The sequence below is a fragment of the Agelaius phoeniceus genome, chromosome 29 (assembly GCF_051311805.1).
Source record: "Agelaius phoeniceus isolate bAgePho1 chromosome 29, bAgePho1.hap1, whole genome shotgun sequence".
Taxonomy (NCBI): Eukaryota; Metazoa; Chordata; class Aves; order Passeriformes; family Icteridae; genus Agelaius; species Agelaius phoeniceus.
This window is the reverse complement of record NC_135293.1, coordinates 128,109-148,921: the sequence shown is the minus strand read 5'-3', so window position 1 is coordinate 148,921 and position 20,813 is coordinate 128,109. Positions and strand designations below refer to the sequence as shown.

Sequence of the window (20,813 nt, the reverse complement as noted above, 5' to 3'; positions counted from 1 at the left end):
CAAAATCCCACAAAATGTCACCAAAATGTCACCAGAATGCCACCAAAACCCCAGGAAAAGTGCACGGGAACCACCCCCAGGGCACATGGAGGGTGAGGAGCCCCCCCTGGGCACTGTCCCCTCTGTCCCCTCTGTCCCCTCTGTCCCCTCCATCCCCTCTGTCCCCAGTGTCCCCAGTGCCCCCAGTGCCCCCAGTGCCCCCCTCTGGCCCCGGGGGGGCTCGGAGCCGCCGGAATGCCGGGAATGCGCCGGGATTTCCGCGCGCCGGGGCCGCTGATCCCGAACCCCCCGGTGCCCCCGGTGCCCTCCCGGTGCCCCCGGTGCCTCCCGGTGCCTCCCGGTCCCCTCCAACCCCTCAGAGCGGCACCGGCTCCTTCTTTTCCCTTTTCTCGTAGTTTTGTTTTCCCCGTGTTTTTATTTTCCCCATAGTTTTCAGTTTTTATTTGTCCTGTACTTTTATGTTTCCCATACTTTTTAGTTTTTATTTTCCTGTGTTTTCTAGTTTTTATTTTTCCTGTATTTTTATTTTTCCCGTATTTTTATTTTCTCATATTTTATTTTCCCCGTATTTTTATTTTCCACCTGGTTTTTATTTTTCCCATAGTTTCTAGTTTTTGTTTTCCCCATATTTTTATTTTCCCCGTATTTTTTCCCACATTTTATTTCCCCCGTGTTTTTATTTGCCCGTATTTTATTTTTCCCGTAGTTTTTATTTTTTATTCCCGAGTATTTTTATTTCCTTTCCCCTCCCTCCCGCCACATTCCCGGCTCATCCCTCAGCCAATTTTCGCAGCTGGACCCGAACGGCGGCGGCGCTGCCCCGGGCGGGCTCCGCTCCCGATAAAAGCGGGGCCGGCCCCGCCGCGGCCGCACTCGCGCCCGGAGCGGCCCTGGCACGGCTGGCACGGCTGGCACGGCTGGCACAGCCAGCACCGATGGCACAGCTGGCACGGGTGGCAAAAATGGCACGGGTGGCACAAATGGCACGGGTGGCACGGTTGGCACAGCTGCTGGCAGTGCTGGCCGTGCTGGGAGTCTCATATGCTGCCAGGGTGGCAGGTAAGGGATTGGGTTTGGGATTTGGGGTTTGGGATTTGGGGTTTGGGGTTTGGAGATTTGGGGTCAGCAGTTTTGGGTCTGGGGTTTGGGAGCTGGGGTTTGGGGTTTGGGATGTGGGGATTTTGTGCCACCAGGGTTTTGGGATTCCCGGTGGGATGAAGGGAGGAAGGGGTGGGGATGAGCTGTGGCACAGGGAGGTGGCACGGGCTGGTGGGAGGGGGTGAGGGTGGATGGGGATCAGGGAATTTTGCCCTTCATGGGGCTGGAGGGACAGGGATGGGGACAGGAATCCCGGGAATGTGGCAGTGCCACCCGTGTGCCCCCAGAGCCAATGGAGAACGAATCAGAGCCGGGCAAGGCTGGCACGAGCGGGAAGCCCTGGAAAGCCACACCTGACCTGGAGGAGCTGGACCTGGGCACGGCAGGTGAGGCCACCCCGAGGGCCACCGTGTCCCCTCAGTGTCCCCAGGGGCGCTGCCCACCCCGTGCCACCCCCACGGGACACTGGTGGTGACCACCGTGACATTCCCACGGGGACAGTGCCCACCTCATGCCACCCCGCGCGTGCCCCTCGGTGGCGACCACCCTGCCGTGTCCCCTGGGGTCACCTGTGTCCCTGTCTGTGTCCCCACAGGGCGGGCTGTGAACCCTGGGGTCACCTGTCCCCTCTCCATGTCCCCACAGCCCCCACCCCGTGTCCCTCTCACTGCCCCAGTGGCCATTCCCGCCCCACCAGCCCCTCAGGGGTGACCTCCATCCCCACACCCTCTGCCCTCCAGGTCCCCAGGCTGTCCCCAACCCATCCCCAACCATCCAAAGCTGTCCCCAACCATCTCCAACCCATCCCCAACCATCCCAAGCTGTCCCCAACCATCTCCAACCCATCCCCAACCATCCCAAGCTGTCCCCAAGCCGTCCCCACCTCCCCTCAGGCAAAGGCGCCGCCTGGACCTCGTGGTTCAACATCGACCACCCGGGCGGTGACGGTGACCACGAGAGCCTGGCGGCCATCAGGTTCTACTACGGGGACCGCGTGTGTGCCCGGCCCGTGGCCATCCAGGCACGCAGCACCGAGTGGCACCTGCCCGAGGCCCTGGGACAGGTGGTTCGTGCCAGCCCCGAGCGCGGCTTCCACTGCCTGCACCGCGAGCAGCCGGCGGGCACCGCCTGTGCCAACTACCACGTGCGCTTCCTGTGCCCGCTGGGTGAGCTGGGGGGCACCTGGGGTACCTGGGGGGTACCTGGGGGCACCTGGGGGTACCTGGGGGCACACCTGAGCACCTGGGGGTACCTGGGGTAGCTGGGAGGTACCTGGAGGGCAGCTGGGGGCAGCTGGGGGTACCTGGCACACCTGAGGGCAGCTGGGGGCAGCTGACACAGCTGTGTGTAACTTCTGTCACAGCTGTCACACTTGTGTCTCACCTCTATCTCGGCTGTCACATCTGTATTTCACCTGGGGCACACCTGGGGCACACCTGGGGCACACCTGTGTCTCACCTTCACCTCGCCTGTATCCCACCTCTATTTCATGTTTGTCTCACCTGTGTCCCACCTGGGCTGTGGGACGGGGGCGTTTCTTCCCCCTGTAACCCCTTGGCTGCCGTCTCCAGCCCCGTGCGCCCCAGTCACCCCCAGTATCCCGCAGATCACGTGTACTGGTCGCACTGGTCCCCATGGAGCCCCTGCTCGCGCAGCGCCTGCGGCACCCGGGGCACGCAGAGCCGCTCCCGGCGCTGCGGCAGCGCCCGCAGCCCGGCCCCGCTCCGGGAGCTCCGGTGCCGCGGCAAAGCCACCGAGCGGCGGCCCTGCAGCGCCGGGCCCTGCCCAGGTACGGGCCTGAGCCCGCGGCGACACCCGGCCGTCCCTGGGGGCTGCCGGGGAGGGACACGGCGGTGACCGCACGGGTCACAGTGACCGTTCCCCCCGGGAATGTCCCCTCAGAGCCCACCTGGACGGAATGGGGCGCTTGGGGTCCCTGCTCCCGCAGCTGCGGCCGCTCGGGGACGCGCATCCGGCGCCGGAGCTGCCGCACCGCCAAGAACCCCCCGTGTCCCGGCCGCGCCACCGAGGTGCAGAAATGTCGCCCGCCCCCGTGCCCAGGTAACCCCAGCGGTGCCCCCTCGGCGGCGCCCCCGCTGCCCACGGGCTCCGAGCCCCCCGCGGGCTGCCCCGGGCACACCCTGCAGGGCACGGTGGTGACAGCGGCCGGGGCGGCACTGCCGGGGGCCCGCGTGTACCTGGAGGGCCGCCCGCCCGTGCTGCTGGCCCGCAGCGATGCCCGGGGCCACTTCATGGCCTCGGGGCTGTGCCCGGGCCCCGCTGCCAACCTCAGCGCCCACCGCGACGGCTTCGCCCCGGGGCTGGCACCCATCGTCACCAACGGCTCAGGCGTGGCCGAGGTGCACCTGAGGCTGCGGCGGCTCGGTGAGAAGGCAGGCGGGGGGCGATTTTGGGGCACCCCTGGGGGCGAGCCGGGGGTGCCCATGGGCTCGCTGCCCCTCTCGCCCTTTGCAGAGAAGCCCTACATGGTGCTGCAGCCCGCGGCCAGGGTGCGGGAGGCCGGGCAGGACGTGACCTTCTGCTGCAAAGCCTCGGGCACCCCCGCGCCCCAAAAGTATTACTGGTGAGCTGGCACGGCGGGCACAGCGGGCACGGGCGGGGATGGCAGCGTCCCCGCTGAGCCTGTCGCCTGTCCCCGCAGGTACCACAACGGGACGCTGCTGGAGGGGACAGCGGAGCGCAGCAGTGGCCGCCTGGCGCTGCGGGGGCTGGCGCCGGAGCAGGCTGGCACCTACCACTGCAAGGCCAGCTCCGAGGCGGGCGCCATCCGCTCGGCGCCCGCACACCTCACCGTGCTGGGTGAGCGCGCACGGGGGGCCCCTCCGGGCTGGCGAGACCCCCGCTGACCCCTCTAATGCCCCCCTCCCCTCCGTGCCCCCAGCCCCGGGCCAGCAGAGCTGCAGGGCGGAGCCCGAGCCCAGCCTGGTGGAGCTGCCCAGCGAGTGCCCGCAGGACGCCAGCGGCTCCCGCTACTACAACGTGGGGCGCTGCCCGGCCTCGCCGTGCCCGGGCGGCCCCGCCGAGCCCTCGGGCTGCGGGGGGGAGTCGGGGCTGTGCTGCGGCGTGCGGAGGATGGAGCTGCGGCAGGTGCCGTGCGCCGGCTCCGTGCTGCCCCTCAAGGTGGTGGCCGAGTGCGGCTGCGGGCCCTGCGCACAGCCCCGGGTGCTGGTGCAGGGCCGGGTGACGGCGGCCGACACGGGGGAGCCGCTGCGCTTCGGCCACATCTTCCTCGGGGGCAGGAAGGTGGGCTTCACCGGCTACCAGGGCTCCTTCACCATCGAGGTGCCGCCCGACACGCAGCGCCTGGTCACTCGCTTCGTGGACGGCCAGCAGCGCTTGGTGGACGCCGTCAAGGTGCTGCCCTTCGACCCGCGGGGAGGAGCCGTGTACCAGGAGGTGAAGATGCTGCGCAAGAAGGAGCCGGTGGAGCTGGACGGAGGGCGGAGCAACGCCATCCCCCTGGGCGAGGCCGGCGGCCGGGAGCCCGTCGGGGAGCTGGTGCTGCCGGCCGGAGCCTTCCTGCGGCCGTCCGGGGAGGTTTTCAACGGCACCGTCAAGGCCAGCGTCACCTTCGTGGACCCCAGGGATGTGGGCACGGCCAGCGCCGCCTCCAGCGACCTGAGCTTCGCCAACGCCGAGGGGGAGATCGTGCCCCTGCGCACCTACGGCATGTTCGCCGTGGATTTCCGCGAGGGCGAGAGCGGCGCGGCGCTGCAGGCGGGGCCCGTGCAGGTGAGGATGGACGCGGGGCAGGTGTGGATGGCCGAGCACCTGCAGAAGATGAAGCTGTGGTCCTTGAACCCCGAGAGCGGCCTGTGGGAGGAGGAGGCGGTGCTGCGGCCGGCCGAGGGCGGGCAGAGGAGGAGGAGGGAGGAGAGGACCTTCCTGGTGGGCAACCTGGAGATCCGCGAGCGGCGCCTCTTCAACCTGGACGTGCCCGAGGATCGCCGCTGCTTCGTCAAGGTCAGGGCCTACAGCAACGAGAAGTTCAACCCCTACGAGCAGCTGGAAGGGGTGGTGGTCAGCCTCATCAACCTGGAGCCGCAGCCCGGCTTCCCCAGCAACCCACGGGCCTGGGGCCGCTTCGACAGCGCCGTCACCGGCCCCAACGGCGCCTGCCTGCCCGCCTTCTGCGACGCCCGGCGCCCCGACGCCTACACGGCCCTGGTGACGGCCACGCTGGGCGGGGAGGAGCTGGAAGCCGTGGCCTCCAGCCCCAAGCTGAACCCCAACGCCGTGGGGGTGGCGCAGCCCTACCTGGGCAAGCTGGGCTACCGCCGCTCGGACCATGAGGACCCGGCGCTGAAGAAGACGGCGTTCCAGATCAACGTGGCCAAACCCGACCCCAACAACGTGGACGAGAGCAACGGCCCCGTCTACTCCTACCGGAGCCTGCGGGAGTGCGAGGAGGCGCCGGTCAGCGCCAACCACCTGCGCTTCTACCGCGTGGAGGTGGACAAGTACGAGTACAACGTGGTGCCCTTCAAGGAGAGCGATGTCACCTCCTGGACCGGCGACTACCTGGCGTGGTGGCCCAACCCGCAGGAGTTCCGGGCGTGCTACATCAAGGTGCAGCTGCAGGGGCCGCAGGAGTACATGGTGAGGTCCAGGAACGTCGGGGGCAGCCACCCCCGCACGCGGGGCCAGCTCTACGGGCTGCGGGACAGCCGGAGCGTGCGGGACCCGCTGCTGGACAACACCTCGGGCGCCTGTGTGGAGTTCAAGTGCGGCGGGATGCTCTTCGACCAGAGCCTGGCCGACAGGACCCTGGTGTCCATCGTGCCCCAGGGCAGCTGCCGCCGCACGGCCATCAACGGGCTCCTGCGGGACTACCTGAGCCGCCACCCGCCGCTGGCCGACAACAACCACACCGGGGCCTTCTCCATGCTGGCCCCGCTGGACCCGCTGGGCCACAACTACGGCATCTACACCGTGACGGACCAGAACCCGCGGCTGGCCAAGGAGATCGCCATCGGCCGCTGCTTCGCGGGCACCTCGGACGGCTTCTCGAGGGAGATGAGGGCGGGCGAGGGCACGGCCGTCACCTTCGAGTGCCAGGAGCGGCCGGCGGGCAGGGAGAGCCTCTTCCAGCGCTTGCTGAGCGCCCCGGCCGAGGCGCTGGCCGAGATCCGCAGGGAGATGGGGAGCTCCGAGCTGCGCCGCGCTCCCCCCGAGGTGATGGACTTCGCCTCCGGAGCCCCCTCCGGGCCCGCGGCCACCCGCCGGACCCCCAGCAGCCAGCGGAGACCGGGCCGGCCGCGGGGACAGCCCTGAGTCCCCTCCGTGTCCCCTCCCCGGCTCTGCTTTGTCGCCCCCTTTCCCCGTCGCTTTTGGCCGCGCTCATTTATAACGCCCGGAGGACTGGGGGGACCCGCGGAGCGGGGCACGGGGGGCAGGGGACGGCGGGGACGTGGGGAGGGGGCCCCGCCACCCCCCGGTGCTGTCGCTGCCTCCTCTTGGTGCTCAGCCCCGCGCTGGCGGCCCCGCGGACGGGATGGAAATAAAAGGAATAAAAGAGGGGCTGGGGGCAAACCGGGGCGGGGGCGGGCATGGCAAGGGGGTCCCCGCCCGGTGCTTTGCCCGGTGCCACCGGCGCAGCCCCGGTGTGCCCGCGCCGGGAGCTGGGGGCGCTGCTTTCATCCCTGAATCCCACAAAACCGGGATTTTTGGGGGGAAACCCCAAGGATAACGCGGATAAAACTCCCTCCCTGCGGTGTCACCCCCGCGGCGCCTCGGCCACCGCGCCGGCCCGGATTCGGGCGGATTTGTACATTATTTATTACAAAATATACAATTCTTGTACACCCGCCTGGCTGCTGGGCTTCTCCGGGACGGGGGCCCGGCCCCGCGTGTCCCCCGCGTGTCCCCCACGTGTCCCCCCGCGCGTCTCCGTTGTCCCCAGCCCCTGCCCCCGTTCGGTAGCACCGTCCCGGCCGCTCCTGTTTGCCTTGGGCCGGGCTCGGCCGGGCTGGCGGCGGCGGGGGGGGCTCGGTGCCAGCTCCCCGCGGCCAGCGGGACGTGGCAGCCGGGGCGGGGGCACCCCCCGGGACGCCCCCGCTGGCCCCGGGACGGGCCAAGCCAGCGGCCGGGCACCCCCGGCGTGACCCCCGCGGGAGGGGCAGGGGTGGCTCTGTCCCGCTGCCACCCGGGTGTCCCCAGCGCGGTTATTTTTGGGTGTCCCCCCCTCGCCGCCTCCCGCCGTCCCAGGCGCGGATGCTGTAATGGAACAGGCGGCGTTTATGGGGCCAAACCCGGGACAACATTTCCCTTCTCCAAGCCGCCCTGGCCCCGGCGCGGCATTTTTCCACCCTTTTTTCCACCCTTCTCGCTGGATGCGGCATCAAAGGGGGGCGCGGGGGCCCCCGGGAGGGCTCCTTGGCCCGGGCAGCGGCCAAATCCCGGCCCCGCTGTCCCGGCCCGGTCCCGCCGGGCCGCGATCCCAGCGCGGGCGGATGCCGGCACGGCGGGGGGGAGGCGGAGGGAGGAGGCACCTGGAATGCTGAGATTCCATGGCGAGGTGTCGTTCCAGCCCCTCCTTCCCAAAATCTGGCTGCTCCCTGTCCTGGGTTCTCCCTGTCCTCGGTGTTGTTTTTCCCTGGGTTCTCCTTGTCCTGGATTTCCCCTGTCCTGGATTTTCCTTGTCCTGGGTTCTCCTTATCCTGTATTTTCCCTAGCCTGGGTTCTCCTTATTCTGGATTCTCCTTATCCTGGATTCTCCCGATCCTGGATTTTCCCTGTCCTGGATTTTCCCTGTCCCGTTTTTCTCCTTATCCTGGATTTTCCTGTTTTTCCCTGGATCCCGATTTCCCCGGGTTCCAGGAATTGTTCCCACCGGATTCCAGGTCCCCTCCCCAGGGACCCCCCGGGGGAGGCTCCCGGTGGCAGCGCCCGGGACAGGGCCAGGAATGCGGGAATGCGGGAATGCGGGAATGCGGGAATTCGATGTGGGAATGCCGGGATCCTGCGGGAATGCGGGAATTCGATGTGGGAATGCCAGGATCCTGCGGGAATGTGGGAATGTGGGAATGCGGGAATTCGATGTGGGAATGCCGGGATCCTGCGGGAATGTGGGAATGTGGGAATGCAAGAATTCCACATGGGAATTCCGGCTTGGGCCTGGGCAGATGGAAATGGCTCCCGTTGCTATTCCTGGAGCCAGGAAGGAAAACAGGAGCGGAAAAGGCAAAAAAGGGGGGAAAATTGGGAAAATGGGAGAAAAAATGGGGGGACAGAGAAAAAAGGGGAAAAAAGGGGGGAGGGAAGGGCAAAAATAAAAAAAGAGGGACAGAAGGGGTGACCCCAATCCCAGGGACACCCCGGGGACCCCAATCTGTGGGATGGGGGATCCAGGGGGGATTTTTGCAGGTTTTGGGTCAAACCCCCCTCAATTTTCCTGCTTTTTTCATGGAATGTGGGATGGGGATGGAGCGAGGATGCCCTGAAAGGCCCCGGCCGCGGATTTTGGGGTGCCCCAGAGGTGGATTTAACCCTGGAGGGTCCGGGAGGCAGGAGCAGAGCTGGGAACATCCCGGGAGACAGGAAAAACGGGATGAGAAGAGCTCAGAAAAAACTTCTTTTCCCCATTCCCGGCCCCTTTCCAAGCGGGAATGGGAGCCCGGAGCTGGCAGCTCCCGGCCCGCCCCAGCAATTTGGGATGGCCAGATCCCAAAAAAAGACGGGAAAAGGATGTGCCAGCACGTCGGGATCTCAGAGAGGCTTTTTTTGGGATATTCCCCCCTCCTACGCATCCCAAAACCCCTAAAACCCCCCCAGGGAAGCGGGAGTGGAAGGATCTGGGATTTTATTTTGATTTTTTGGGATTTTTTGGGGATATTTTGGGATATTCTACCCCTTTCCTCAGGGAATAAGGAGCTGGAAAGGCCCCTGGGAAGCCGCTTTTGTTTTGTGGGTTTTTTTATTTCTTTGAAAGAATGGAAAATGTAATGACAGGCTCTGAATGAAAAGAATAAAAGGAAGCAGCTGGAAAGGCCCTAAATAGAGAAAAATCCACCCAAAAATAAAACAGGATGAGAGGGAACAGGGGGTGAAAAGGGGAAGGGAAGGATTTGGGATCCCCTTTCCAGATCCTGTCCCCAAATGGGGCATCCCTGGGACCCCAAAACCGGGAATCCCTGGGCATCCTGAATTGGAACATTCCAGAAACCCCAAATCAGAGAATCCCGGACCTGAGCATCTCTGGGGACCCCAAACTGGAGCATCCCTGGGGACTCCAAATCTGGGAATCCCTGGGCACCCCAAAACAGCTCATCCCGAGGCATCCAGAGCATTCCCAGGGACCCCAAATCAAAAATCCTGAACCACAGCATCCCTGGGGACCCCAGACCCAGAAATCCCTGGGAATCCCGAACTGGATCATCCCTGGGGACAACAATCAGGGAATCCCTGGGAATTCCGAATCGGAGCATTCCAGGGAACTCCAAATCAGGGAATCCTGGACCTGAGCATCCCTGGGGGCCCCAAACTGGAATCCCTGGGAATCCCAAAGCAGAGCATTCCAGCCCATCCAGCTGTGGAATTCCAGCTGTGGAATTCCAGCCCGTCTGGCCAAGAGGCGCCGCTGCGCTCCCACCGTTCCCTCTGCTGGGAGCCGGGAAAATCCCTGATCCCAAAAATCCTGCATCCCAAAAACCCCCGATCCCAAAAATCCCGGATCCCAAAAATCCCGGATCCCAAAAACCCGCGATCCCAAAAATCCTCAATCCCAAAAATCCCCGATCCCAAAATCCGCAATTCCCAGAAACCCCAATCCCCAAAAATCCCTGATCCCAAAAATCCCAGACCCCAAAAATCCTAAAAATCCCCAAAATCCCAAAAATCCCTGATCCCAAAAATTCCCAATCCCAAAACCCCGACCCCTAAAAACCCCCAATTTATTTGTGTTTTTCCAAGGTATTTTATTTTATTTTTCAGCCACCTCTGGAAAAAACATCCCGATTTTTTTTTTCTTCTTTTTCCATCTATTTTTGAACCTTTTTTTGGCTCCTTTTCCCTCTCTGGAGTTCCAGCCCATAAATAATAATAAAAACAACATTTTAAAAGCCTTTTCGCTGACACTTCACCAGCCCTGCCAGAGCCTTTTAATTCTCCAGATGGCGAAAATCCGCCTCAAAATAATAATAAAAAAAAAAAGTAAAAAAGGAAAAAAAAGGCCTTAAAAAAAAAAAAAAAGGTCTGGAAGTTTTGGTAAATATTTGGTGTTTTTCTTTTTTTATTTTTCCTTTTTTTTTTTCCTTTTTTTTTTTTTTGCTTTTTTGAAATTCTGTCACATGAAGTCATAAAAGTGGAGCAGCTTTTTTTGGGATATTTTTGGGATATTTTGAGGAAGGTGCCAGGGCTCCGTGCCCGCTTTGGGGTGCCCGAGGGTTTCCCCATGGTTTGGGGGTGTCACACCCGAGGGGGGGAAACTGAGGCACGGAAAGAAAAAAATTAAAGAATTAAAGAAAAATTAAACTTTAGGAAACTTTTTTCTTTAAAGAATTAAAGAAAAATTAAACTAATTAAAGAAAGTGGAATGATTATTGAACCTCCCAAATGTGTGAAATTCTCAGAGCTCCTCCCCTCAAATTTGGGATTCCCAAAATTTTACATATTCATAGGCTCACCCAACAGACTCATGCATATTCATTATGTGACCACGCCCACTTCGCTCCATATTGGTTGGAATATGAAATTCAAGGAAATCTCAAAACTTTGGGCCTGGAAGGCCAAATTTGGGAGAGAATTTCCCCAAATCCTTTGGGGAAATATTTCCTGGGAGAAAAGTGGAAAATCTGTGTCGGAATTAAGGCCAGGATTCGATCCCAGACCGGATTTGTGGTGTCGTGGTGGCTTTGTGGGGTTGGGGTCGCCTGTCCCGGCCCTGTGTCCCCTCTCCCGGCCCTGTGTCACCTCCAGGTCATGGGCATCGAGGTCCAGTTGATGGCACTGGGCAGTGTCACTGGGCAGTGCCCACAGTTTGGGGACACCAGCTTGGGGACACTGGCACTGGTGGCACCGGTGGCACTGGTGGCACTGGTGGCACCGGTGGCACTGGTGGCACCGGGCAGTGCCAGTTCTGCCCACTGGGGGGCGCTGAGTGTCTTGGCCCTGCCCCCTGTATGTGACGTCATGAGCCGGGATGGGCGTCACCCCAAATCCCCACCCCCGACCCCAAATCCCGCAGCCCCAACCCCAAATCCCCCATTCCCAATCCCGAATTCCCCATTCCCATTCCCCCATTCCCAATTCCACAGCCCCCAACTCTCCCAGCACGGTCAGGGGGTCCCGGGGCTGTCCCCAATCTCTGTGGGTGCCACCCTTGTCCCCGTGCCCACCCCCAGGCCTGTGGCCGCTGGCTGGGCCCGAGTGGCACCAGGGTGTCCTCGTCCTGCACCGCCTGGGGACACCCTCAGTGGCCCAGGGTGACACCAAACACCCCAAGGTGACACCGAGCGGCCCAAGGTGACACCAAGCACCCCAGGGTGTGACAGTTTTGGGGAACATTCTGATTCTCCCAGTAAATTCTTCCCCGGGAATTTTGGGATCCCGTCCCTGCCCCGGCGCTCCCAGCACGGGCCTGGCACGGCTGGCATTGAGCACGGCTTTAGTGGGTGCCATGGCACGGGGGGGCATTGAGCACGGCTTTAGTGGGTGCCATGGCACGGGGGGGCATTGAGCACGGCTTTAGTGGGTGCTGGCATTCAGCACGGCTTTAGTGGGTGCCATGGCACGGGGGGCATTCAGCGCGGCTTTACACGGGTCCTGGCACAGCTGGCATTTAGCACGGCTTCACTGGCACGCTTGGCACGGGCTGGCATTTAGCACGGCTTTACTGGGTCCTGGCACGGACGCGGCGGTGGCAGCGGGGGTGGCAGCGCGACAGGAATGTGGCTCCCGGAGGGAGGGGACAGGGCTGTGACCCCACAGCCCGTGCGTGGCATTTTGGGGGCGTTACTGGCGGTTTTGGGGTAAAATTCTCATTATGAGACAGCAGCGGGCGGGGCTGGCACAGGGGACACCCTGGGGACATCAGTGGGGATATCACGGCGTCCCCTGAGCCCCTCGGTGCGGTGCCAGCCCCGTGTGGGGCAGGGGACAGGCTGGGGACAAGGGACAGGGGCGAGGTGTCCGTGGGGTCGGCGCCTTCTTTGGTTTAAATGTCGGGAATTTTGGAGGGGGGGGGTGACAGGTGGCACCTCCTGGCATTGCGGGTGGCACCGGCGACAGCCTCGGGTGGCTGCTCCAGCCGTGCTGGCTCCTGGGAACGGGGGTGTGGTACAGGAGGGGCGGGATCGGCGCGGATCGGGTGGGGTCGGGTGGGATCGGGTGGTCCGGGATCCCGCGGAACCGGGCGGGAATGATCAGGAATCCCGGGAATCATCACCGGGAATCATCACCGGGAATCATCACCGGGAATGGGGGTCCCGCTGTCCCCCCCCCGTTGCTCCAGGGGCGGATCCCGGGGATGGAGCCCCGGGCGGGAAAGGCCCGGGAGTGGCCCCGAGGGGCTCTGCCCTGAAAGCGCTGCGGGCAGCGGGGACGTGGCCGTGGTGGCACTGGGGACACTCCAGGAATCTTCATCCTCATCATCCTCCTCCTCATGCCAGCAGGAGCCGCCGAACCCCACAAGGAACCCCCAAAATCCACGCAAATCCCGACGTGGGGGAGCCTCTGGATTCTCCTGAAAACTGCCCCAAAAATCCCTGTGGCGACCCTCCGTGTCCTCCCGGTGTCCCCGGGTCCTTCCGTGTCCTCCCGGTGTCCCCGGGACTCTCCATGTCCTCCCGGTGTCGCTGTGTGCGGGAATGACAACGACGGCGACAAAAAAACCGGGACGGAGCCGCTCCAGCGCCGGGGGTGGCGTGTCCGGGTTTGGGGACCAGCTGTGCCGTGTCCCCGCTGTCCCCGGCATTTGGGGACCAGCTGTGCCGTGTCCCCGCTGTCTCCCCGGGGTTGGGGACTCGGTGTGACATGTCCGGGGTCCAGGTGTGACATGTCCGGGGTTTGGGGACCGGCCGTGCCGTGTCCCCGCTGTCCCCCTGGGGTCGGGAATTCGGTGTGACATGTCCGGGGTTGGGGACCGGCCGTGCCGTGTCCCCGCAGTCCTGTCGGGGTTGGGGACCGGCCGAGCCGTGTCCCCGCTGTCCCCGGCCCTGGGCACTCGCCGCGCTCCTCTCCCGGCGCTGCCATCGCAGCCCGGGGCTCCTCCTCGCTCGGCCCCGGGCACAAACCGGGCTGGCGGCCGGGCCGAGCCCGCTCCGCGCTCCGCCTCTGCCGCGGGAGCAGCCAGCCCGCTGTCCCCGCGTGTCGCTGGCCCTCATTTGGTGTCGCCGTCGCCGCGGGCCGCGGGCGTGTCGGGCTCCCAGAGGACGAACTCGTGCAGCAGCGTGTTCACCGTGTCGGGGCACTCCAGCATCACCATGTGGCTGCCCTCGTCGATCACCTTCAGGAAGGCGATCAGCAGGATCTGCGGGTGGCCAGCGGCACGGTGAGACCCCTCCCAGAGGTGGCACGAGCCCCCAAAAGCTACTGTGTCCCCTCCCTGGCGACTGGCAGGGCCGGGATGAGCCCCAGCCCTGCCCCAGCCCTCCAAAGCCACTCTGTCCCCTCGCAGGGAATGCCCCTGGCAGGGCTTGGAGCACCCTGGGACAGGGGGAGGCGTCCCTGCCCTGCCAAGCTGGCCCTGCCCATGTCCCTGTCCCTGTGCCACCCCTTGGAGCACCCTGGGACAGTGGAGGGTGTCCCCACCCATGACAGTGTCCCTCTCCCATGTCCCTGCCTGTGCCAAGCTGTCTCTGCCCATCCCTGTGCCACCCTGGCAGTGTCCCTTGGGTCACAAGAGGATTTTCCCCTCCCTCCCCACCCCTCCCCAAAGCTCCACAGCACCCCCCCCCCCCCCATTTCTGGGGGGGCAGAGTCCCCAAAACCCCTCTCAGAGGTGCCACCCCATACCTCTGCCATCCTCTGGTCCTCCTCGATGGGCACGAACTTGTCGTGCATGCCGTGCACCAGCAGCACGGGCACGGCCAGCTCGGCGTGGTACAGCTCGTCGCCCTCGGGCCAGTACTGCCCGCTCATGGTGGCCCTCAGCACGAAGGACGAGACGTTGAAGGCGTTGCCCTCCTTCAGCAGCTGCTTCTCCTTGGCACCTTGGCGGGCAAAGCCAGCCCTGGCACAGGGGGAGGGGGCTCAGCCCGAAATTCGGGGGATGGCAGCAAGGGGGAGCAGCCCAGCCCCGTGGAAGTCACACTTTGTCACCTCCCTCGGGGTGGCAGTGCCAGGGTGAGCCCCTGGGTGGTGGCACAAGACCCTGGCCCCAAAATTCCACACTCTGTCCCCTCCCTCGGGGTGGCAGTGCCAGGATGAGCCCCAGCCCTCCAGGCCCCCAAAAGCCACCCCCTGCCCCCTCCCTCAGAGTGGCACTGCGGGCCTGAGAGGTGACAGGAGATTCCAGCCCCTCAAAAGCCACCCCCTGTCCCCTCCCTCGGCAGTGGCAGTGCCAGGCTGACCCCTGGGTGGCACAGGAGCCTCCCCCGGGCTGCCACTCACTTGAGGAAGCTCCAGGCCAGGCAGGGGGACAGGCAGTGCAGCACACAGGGGGGCAGGTTGAAGATGGAGCACAGGCTGGGCTCCAGCGCTGTGGGGCCGCCCCCGTTGATCATGATCACCTTGTGCACCAGCTCGGGGTACTCGTGAGCCAGGAACGTGCAGAAGGACACCCTGAAAGGGTTAAAAATAACCACAGAGTTGTTGGCTTTCCCTATTTTAAATGTTAATTATACTAATTATATTGATTATATTGATTGTGATCACTTTGTGCACCAGCTTGGGGTACTCGTGAGCCAGGAACGTGCAGAAGGCCACCCTGAGGGGACATGGGGACGTGGTGCCAGCGTGGCAGGGCTCTGTCTCCTTTGTTAGTCTGCACCTAATCAGGAGCCCTAATCCAGGTTTATCCTAATTATAGCCCCTGCCCTTGCACTTCCCTCTCGGGATTAGCTGGACACCGAGATGGTGCCCACCCCAAGGGCACTCAGGAGCTCTGAATCAGGGGAGAAACAGGATAAAAATGGGATAAAAATGGGATAAAAAGAATGGGAACCCCAAACTCCTAAAACACGGGGTTTGTGACCATTCCCATTTTCCAGGTTGATCCCAGCCCCTTACCCGTAGGAGTGCCCGATGAGGATGTTCCTTTTCTTGGGGAACACTTGAACAGAACCCAAGGATTCTGGAGCTCCAAACCCCCGGATAAATGGGATAAACATGGGACAAATCCCCCAGAATGGGAACCCCACACCCCTAAAACCTGGGGTTTGTGTCCATTCCCATTTTCCAGGTTGATCCCAGCCCCTTACCCGTAGGAGTGCCCGATGAGGATGTTCCTTTTCTTGGGGAACACTTGAACAGAACCCAAGGATTCTGGAGCTCCAAACCCCCGGATAAATGGGATAAACATGGGACAAATCCCCCAGAATGGGAACCCCACACCCCTAAAACACGGGGTTTGTGTCCATTCCCATTTTCCAGGTTGATCCCAGCCCCTTACCCGTAGGAGTGCCCGATGAGGATGTTCCTTTTCTTGGCATAACGCTTGAACACGGCCCTCATGTCCTCGGCCAGCGCATAGAAGGTGTAGGCGGCGGCCACGGGCGGCGCCGAGCTGCAGCCGTGCCCCGCCAAGTCCGGCGCCACCACCTCGTAGCCCAGCTTGGAGAAGAACTCCAGCTGCTCCTTCCAGATGTCCAAAGAGCCTCCAACCCCGTGGATGAAGAACAGCACCACGTCCCCGTGCGTGCCCTTGCAGCTGGTGATGCGCTTCTTGCAGTCCACCGTCACCACCCTCTTGGGCTTGCGCTTGCGGCGCTTGGCGGCGACACCGGCGGGCTCCGGCGCTCCCGGCTCGCCGTTGGCCTCGGGCACGGGGCACGGCGGGCACCGCCGCGGGCTCCGGGCGCTCTCGGGGCGCGAGGCCTCGGCCAGGTTCTCGATCAGCAGCTGCCCGTTGCGGTAGAGCGTGATGCGGCGCTGGCAGCGCACGGCGCCGCGCTCGGGGGACGATCCCGGGAATTCCGGGGGCCCCGGGCGCTCGGGAGCGCTGTGGTGGATGCGCAGGATCCGGCCGGGTTTCACCTCCAGGAAGGTGAAGCCATCGCTGGACTCAACGCTGTCCAGAGGCCCCACGGCGTTGGGGGTCTTGCCCAGCAGGCAGCAGAGGAAGCCGTCGGTGATGCTGGTCAGCATGGTGATGCCTGGGGAAATGGGGGAAATTGTGGGAAAAAACTGGGGAAAATGTGGGAAAACTGAGGGGAAATGGGGGAAAATTGGGGAAAATGGGGGCAAAAAGTGAAAAAATGGGGGAAAACTTGGAGAAGTGTGGAAAATAGGGATTCAGCCCTGGTTCCAGCATTTGGGGACCTGTCAGTGATGCTGGTCAGCACTGTGATCCCTGGAAAATGTGGAAAAATATGGGAAAATGTGTGAAAACAAGGAAGACCACGGGAAAGCATGGAAAAATGTGGAAAACCGGGGAAAAACACGGAAACATGGACAATTCCCCATCCTGCTTTTTTCTGGGTCACATCTCTGTCCCCAAGCTCTGACGTTCCCATCACAGCCCTTGGATAAGGGATTTATTCTGGCTGAAAGAAAAAACCTAGGGGGAAAAAAACCTGTTTGGAAGAGAAAATTCCCTTTTCCCAATAAATGTGGAGCACCGGGAAGCTCCAGCCCAGGGAATTCATTACTTATCCCACAAAGATAAATATTTATCCCATAAAATTGAAATATTTATTCCATTAAATATAAATGTGGCTGTGGTCGGAAGCAGCATCCGAGGTGGGAATTAAAATTTAATTAAAATCTCTCCACAAAATAAACTAAAGAATGTGGGGTGTGGGATTATCCAGGCTGTTCCCAAAGCTCGCTGCTGGAGTTGAAATCTTGGGATTTTGGGAATATTCAGGGAAAAGCTGGTGAGAATGGGGGCACGGAGGTTGGGAATGGGTTAATTATGGCGAAGGGAAAACGAACATGGTGAATTATTGATGGCAGCGGGAGGAGAGAGAGGGATCCAAGCGCTGATCCTGCAGGATCCTGATCCCAGATCCCATTCCTGCAGGATGCTGATCCCATTCCAGCGGGATCCGATCCCATTCCTGCGGGATAGGGATCCCAGTTCCCATTCCTGAACGATCCCAGGTCCCATTCCTGAACGATCCCAGGTCCCATTCCTTCAGGATCCCAGTTCCCATCCTTGCGGGATCAGGATCCCAGATCCCATTCCTGTGGGATCAGGATCCCAGATCCCATTCCTGCAGGATCCCAGTTCCCTGGACTCCTGGATTCCTGAATACCCATATTCCTGGATCCCCAGACCCCTGGATTCCCAGATTCCCGGATTCCCAAATTCCTGGATCCCCAGATCCCAGATCCCGGATCCCTGGCTCCCGTCTCCCACCTTCCCCGCGCTCGGTGCCCGGAACATCCAGGGAGGAAAGGCTGGAACAGGATCCCGATGGATGCGGGAATGGCGCCGGTTGCCATGGAAACGGGATGGGGGGATTATCCCAACCCGGCTCCTTCCCAGCCCCGCTCTGGCTGCCCGAGGGATCCCGGGGATCCGGGAACCTGGGAAATCAGAAATGTGGGAATATGGGGATTTGGGAATCTGGGTATCCGGGAATCCGGGGATCTGGGAATCTGGGAATCTGGGAAATCAGAAATGTGGGAATATGGGAATTTGAGAATCTGGGAGTTCGGGAATCCTGGAATTGGGGAATTCAGGAATCTGGGAATTCGGGATTTTGGGAATCCAGGATTTTGAGAAATTGGGAATCTGGGAATTTGGGGTTTCAGGAATTCAGGATTTTGGGAATCCAATGCCTCTTATGTAAGGCTGGGAATGGAAATGAGGCAGGAATGGCAGGATCGGGCAGAGAGATCCTGGAGCCAGAGAGATCCAGCCTTGGGATCCTGCCTTGGGATCCTGCCTTGGGATCCTGGCACCGGGAATGGCACGGGGGACTCGGGAGCAGGAATAGGAACCAGGATTTGGAACCAGGAGCCTTTGGGATCAGGATTTGGGATCAGGGTTTGGGATCTGGGTTTGGAATCAGGCACTGGAACCAGCACTGGAACCAGCCCAGCCTCTCCCTCCACCTCGGGCAGGTTTTCCCAAAATTCCGGCCGAAATTCCAGCGGGATCGGACCCCCCTCCCCCCCAGCAATCCTTCCCCGCCGTTGCATCACGAGGGGGGGCAAGAAGGAACGAAGGAAGGAATGAAGGAACGAAGGAATGAAGGAAGCTTTTCCCCGAGCTGGTTTTCCAGGATAATTCCCCTCCTTCCCCCCCTCCCTGGCGCACCTGCACAAATCCGGGCTTTTCCCGGCTCCTCTCTGCCCCACAACATCCCAACCCCCCTCGCATCCCAGATTTTGTTTTCCCGACGGGAAAAATTCCCGCATTTTTGGGTCATCCCCACCCCCAGCAGCACCTCGGGCTCCAGGACATTCCCGCAGCCCCGGGGGGGTAAAAAAGCGCCGCTCACCTCATCGATGGCCCAGGGGCTCCGGGGATGCGGGAGGAGGGAAAAATCCTGGAAAAATCCTTGCGCAGGATTCCCGGTGCGAATCCTGGAATTGCGCAGAATTCCCGGTGCAAATCTTGGAATTGCGCCGAGTTCCCGGTGCAAATCCTGGAATTCCGCAGAATTCCCGGTGGAGAGGCGGAGCAGGGCGGTGAGAATCCCGATTTTTTTTTTTCCCAGGCGTTTTTGGGGGGGCGGGAGGGAGCGAATTCCTTCAGCCCCCCCCGAAAATTCCCCAAAACGCCCCAAATTGCCCAAATGCCCCCGACTGCCGCCCGTGCCCGCTCCGGGGGCGCTCCGGGCTCGTCCTTGGAGCGGTCGCCATGGAAAAGGCAAAGCCCGAAGAGCTCCGGAGGGGCGGGACCGCGGCTGATGGACAGGGACAGAGGGGACAGGGACAGAGCGAGGGACAGGGATGGGGACAGGGACAGGGGACAGGGACAGGATGGGACAAGGACAGAGGTGGCATTTGGGATGGAGTGGTGACACTGTGGTGCTTGTGGGGTGGCAAAGGGGGCGAGTGTGGCAGTGCCATGAGGGTGGCAGTGCCACAAACATGGCAGTGCCACCAACGTGTCACATGTGTGGTAGTGCCATGAATGTGGCAGTGTCCCAAACCCATCAGTGCCACCAAGGTGTCACACGTGTGGCAGTGCCAGGGGTGTGGCAGTGCCACCCCCAGGAGGCTAAACACCAAACCAGGGCTGAGTTTTGGGTTTATTTTCCAAGATTTTGGGCTCGGGGAGGGTTGAGCCACATCCCCTCATTCCTGCCGGGCCACAAAAACCAGGAGGGAAAACCCTGGAGCGGCTCCTTCTCTTGGGCTGGGATTGATCCCAAAAAGGAAAATCCTGGAATTGTCTGGCTTGGAAGGACCTGAAATCCCACCCAGTCCCATCTTGGACCATCCCAGGCTGATGCCACCTTTCCTTGGACATTCCAGGGCTGAAGCAGCTCAGCTGCTCTGGGAATTCCTTCCCAAAATCCCACCCGAATCTTCCTTTTCCCATCCCAAATCCATTCCCTGGCTCCTGTCCCTCCATCCCTTGTCCCAGGTCCCTTTCCAGCTCTCCTGGAGCCCTTTCAGGCACTGAGAGTGACTTCATCGCCCTGTCGCGACATCCTGGGGGACAACTGACAGCCCCCGAGACGACAAGGCCTCGGGTGCAGTGTGCGCCGTTGCCATGGTAATTCTGCCACGACCCCCGAGAGGACTACAACCCCCATCAGCTCTTGCGGCGCAGCGCCGCTGTGATTGGCTGGGAGGACGGAGCCAATGGGAAGCGGCGTTGTTGGCGGGCGGAGCAAAATGGCGGCGCTGGGCCCGGTGTGGGCGCGGGCCGGGGGTCGCAGGTACCAGGAGGGGAAAACTCAACTTTAAAATTCCAAATTTATCCTTTATTTCCCTTTTCTCACTCATTTCTCTGCTTTAATTTCCCCCAAGTTTTTCCCTGCTGCGAGGTTTTCCCTTCCCGCTGCTCCCAAGCGCTCTGGAGCCTCTTGCCGGGACTTCCAACACCGCCGTTCTCTGCCGCATCCCGGTCCCAGCGTGGAATTTCCGACAAATCCGTGGAAAATCCCGGGGGAACGAGTACCAGCCCAACAACTGGAAGCGGAAGAAGACTCACGGCTGGATCAAACGGATCAGTACTCCCGGCGGGGTCGCCGTGATCCTGCGGCGGATGCTGAAGGGCAGGAAATCCCTGAGCCACTAAGGGAGCCCCGGAATTCTCCGGGAATTCTTCTCTGGGAATTCGGGATGAGCCCGCCGGGCCCTGGAGGGAGTGCCCAGCCCCGCTGGCCCTGTTATCCGTGCCCCTGACGGGTTTGAGGCGCGGCTGCTGCTTCGGTTATTAAATTATCCTCGCGTTTCCCATGTGTTTATTCCAGCTTTTAAAATTTTGTTTGTTTATAAACGTGGGAATGTGGAGTGTTTTGAAATCCCAGCGTGTCTCCTGCGTTAATTAGGGTGGGGAATTTAACGAGGAGGGGGAATCTGCCGCGTTCCAGGGCACATATTTGGGAAAGTTGGGGGTGCGGAAATTAGGGGTGGAATTCAGGTTTTTTCACTCATCAGCGCCTCTGCCCCATCATCTGGGCTCCTGA

At 61.8% G+C, this 20,813-nt stretch overlaps 3 protein-coding genes across 3 annotated transcripts; 2 read left to right on the top strand and 1 right to left on the bottom strand.

Annotated features, from left to right (window-relative positions):
* The first annotated feature begins 955 nt into the window (after positions 1-955).
* Positions 956-6,624, top strand: CILP2 (cartilage intermediate layer protein 2). The gene is made up of 8 exons (XM_077191464.1): positions 956-1,059; positions 1,386-1,484; positions 1,992-2,264; positions 2,705-2,887; positions 3,001-3,483; positions 3,574-3,682; positions 3,761-3,918; positions 4,001-6,624. The coding sequence occupies exons 1-8, from the start codon at positions 963-965 to the stop codon at positions 6,391-6,393; spliced, it is 3,795 nt and encodes a 1,264-aa protein (XP_077047579.1). The 5' UTR covers positions 956-962; the 3' UTR covers positions 6,394-6,624.
* Positions 6,625-11,930: 5,306 nt separating this feature from the next.
* ABHD8 (abhydrolase domain containing 8) lies at positions 11,931-18,807 on the bottom strand. Its single transcript, XM_077191463.1, has 5 exons — positions 18,669-18,807; positions 15,668-16,370; positions 14,668-14,838; positions 14,071-14,287; positions 11,931-13,585 (listed from the first exon to the last, which is right to left on the bottom strand). The coding sequence occupies exons 2-5, from the start codon at positions 16,360-16,362 to the stop codon at positions 13,436-13,438; spliced, it is 1,233 nt and encodes a 410-aa protein (XP_077047578.1). The 5' UTR covers positions 16,363-16,370; positions 18,669-18,807; the 3' UTR covers positions 11,931-13,435.
* MRPL34 (mitochondrial ribosomal protein L34) lies at positions 18,743-20,648 on the top strand. The gene is made up of 3 exons (XM_054650077.2): positions 18,743-18,858; positions 19,763-20,060; positions 20,152-20,648. The coding sequence occupies exons 2-3, from the start codon at positions 19,984-19,986 to the stop codon at positions 20,420-20,422; spliced, it is 348 nt and encodes a 115-aa protein (XP_054506052.1). The 5' UTR covers positions 18,743-18,858; positions 19,763-19,983; the 3' UTR covers positions 20,423-20,648.
* Positions 20,649-20,813: the final 165 nt, after the last annotated feature.

Bases quoted from the DNA above. Each gene is read 5' to 3' on its own strand.
- ABHD8 (XM_077191463.1), bottom strand. From the start codon at position 16,362: ATGCTGACCAGCATCACCGACGGCTTCCTCTGCTGCCTGCTGGGCAAG. The intron at 14,288-14,667 runs GTGAGTGGCAGC...CCCCTGTGCCAG, and splicing joins CTGGCCTGGAGCTTCCTCAA to GGCTGGCTTTGCCCGCCAAG. The intron at 13,586-14,070 runs GTATGGGGTGGC...GGCCACCCGCAG, and splicing joins AGGACCAGAGGATGGCAGAG to ATCCTGCTGATCGCCTTCCT.
- CILP2 (XM_077191464.1), top strand. From the start codon at position 963: ATGGCACGGGTGGCACAAATGGCACGGGTGGCACGGTTGGCACAGCTG. The intron at 1,060-1,385 runs GTAAGGGATTGG...GTGTGCCCCCAG, and splicing joins ATATGCTGCCAGGGTGGCAG to AGCCAATGGAGAACGAATCA. The intron at 3,683-3,760 runs GTGAGCTGGCAC...CTGTCCCCGCAG, and splicing joins GCGCCCCAAAAGTATTACTG to GTACCACAACGGGACGCTGC.
- MRPL34 (XM_054650077.2), top strand. From the start codon at position 19,984: ATGGGAAGCGGCGTTGTTGGCGGGCGGAGCAAAATGGCGGCGCTGGGC. The intron at 20,061-20,151 runs GTACCAGGAGGG...ATTTCCCCCAAG, and splicing joins GCGCGGGCCGGGGGTCGCAG to TTTTTCCCTGCTGCGAGGTT.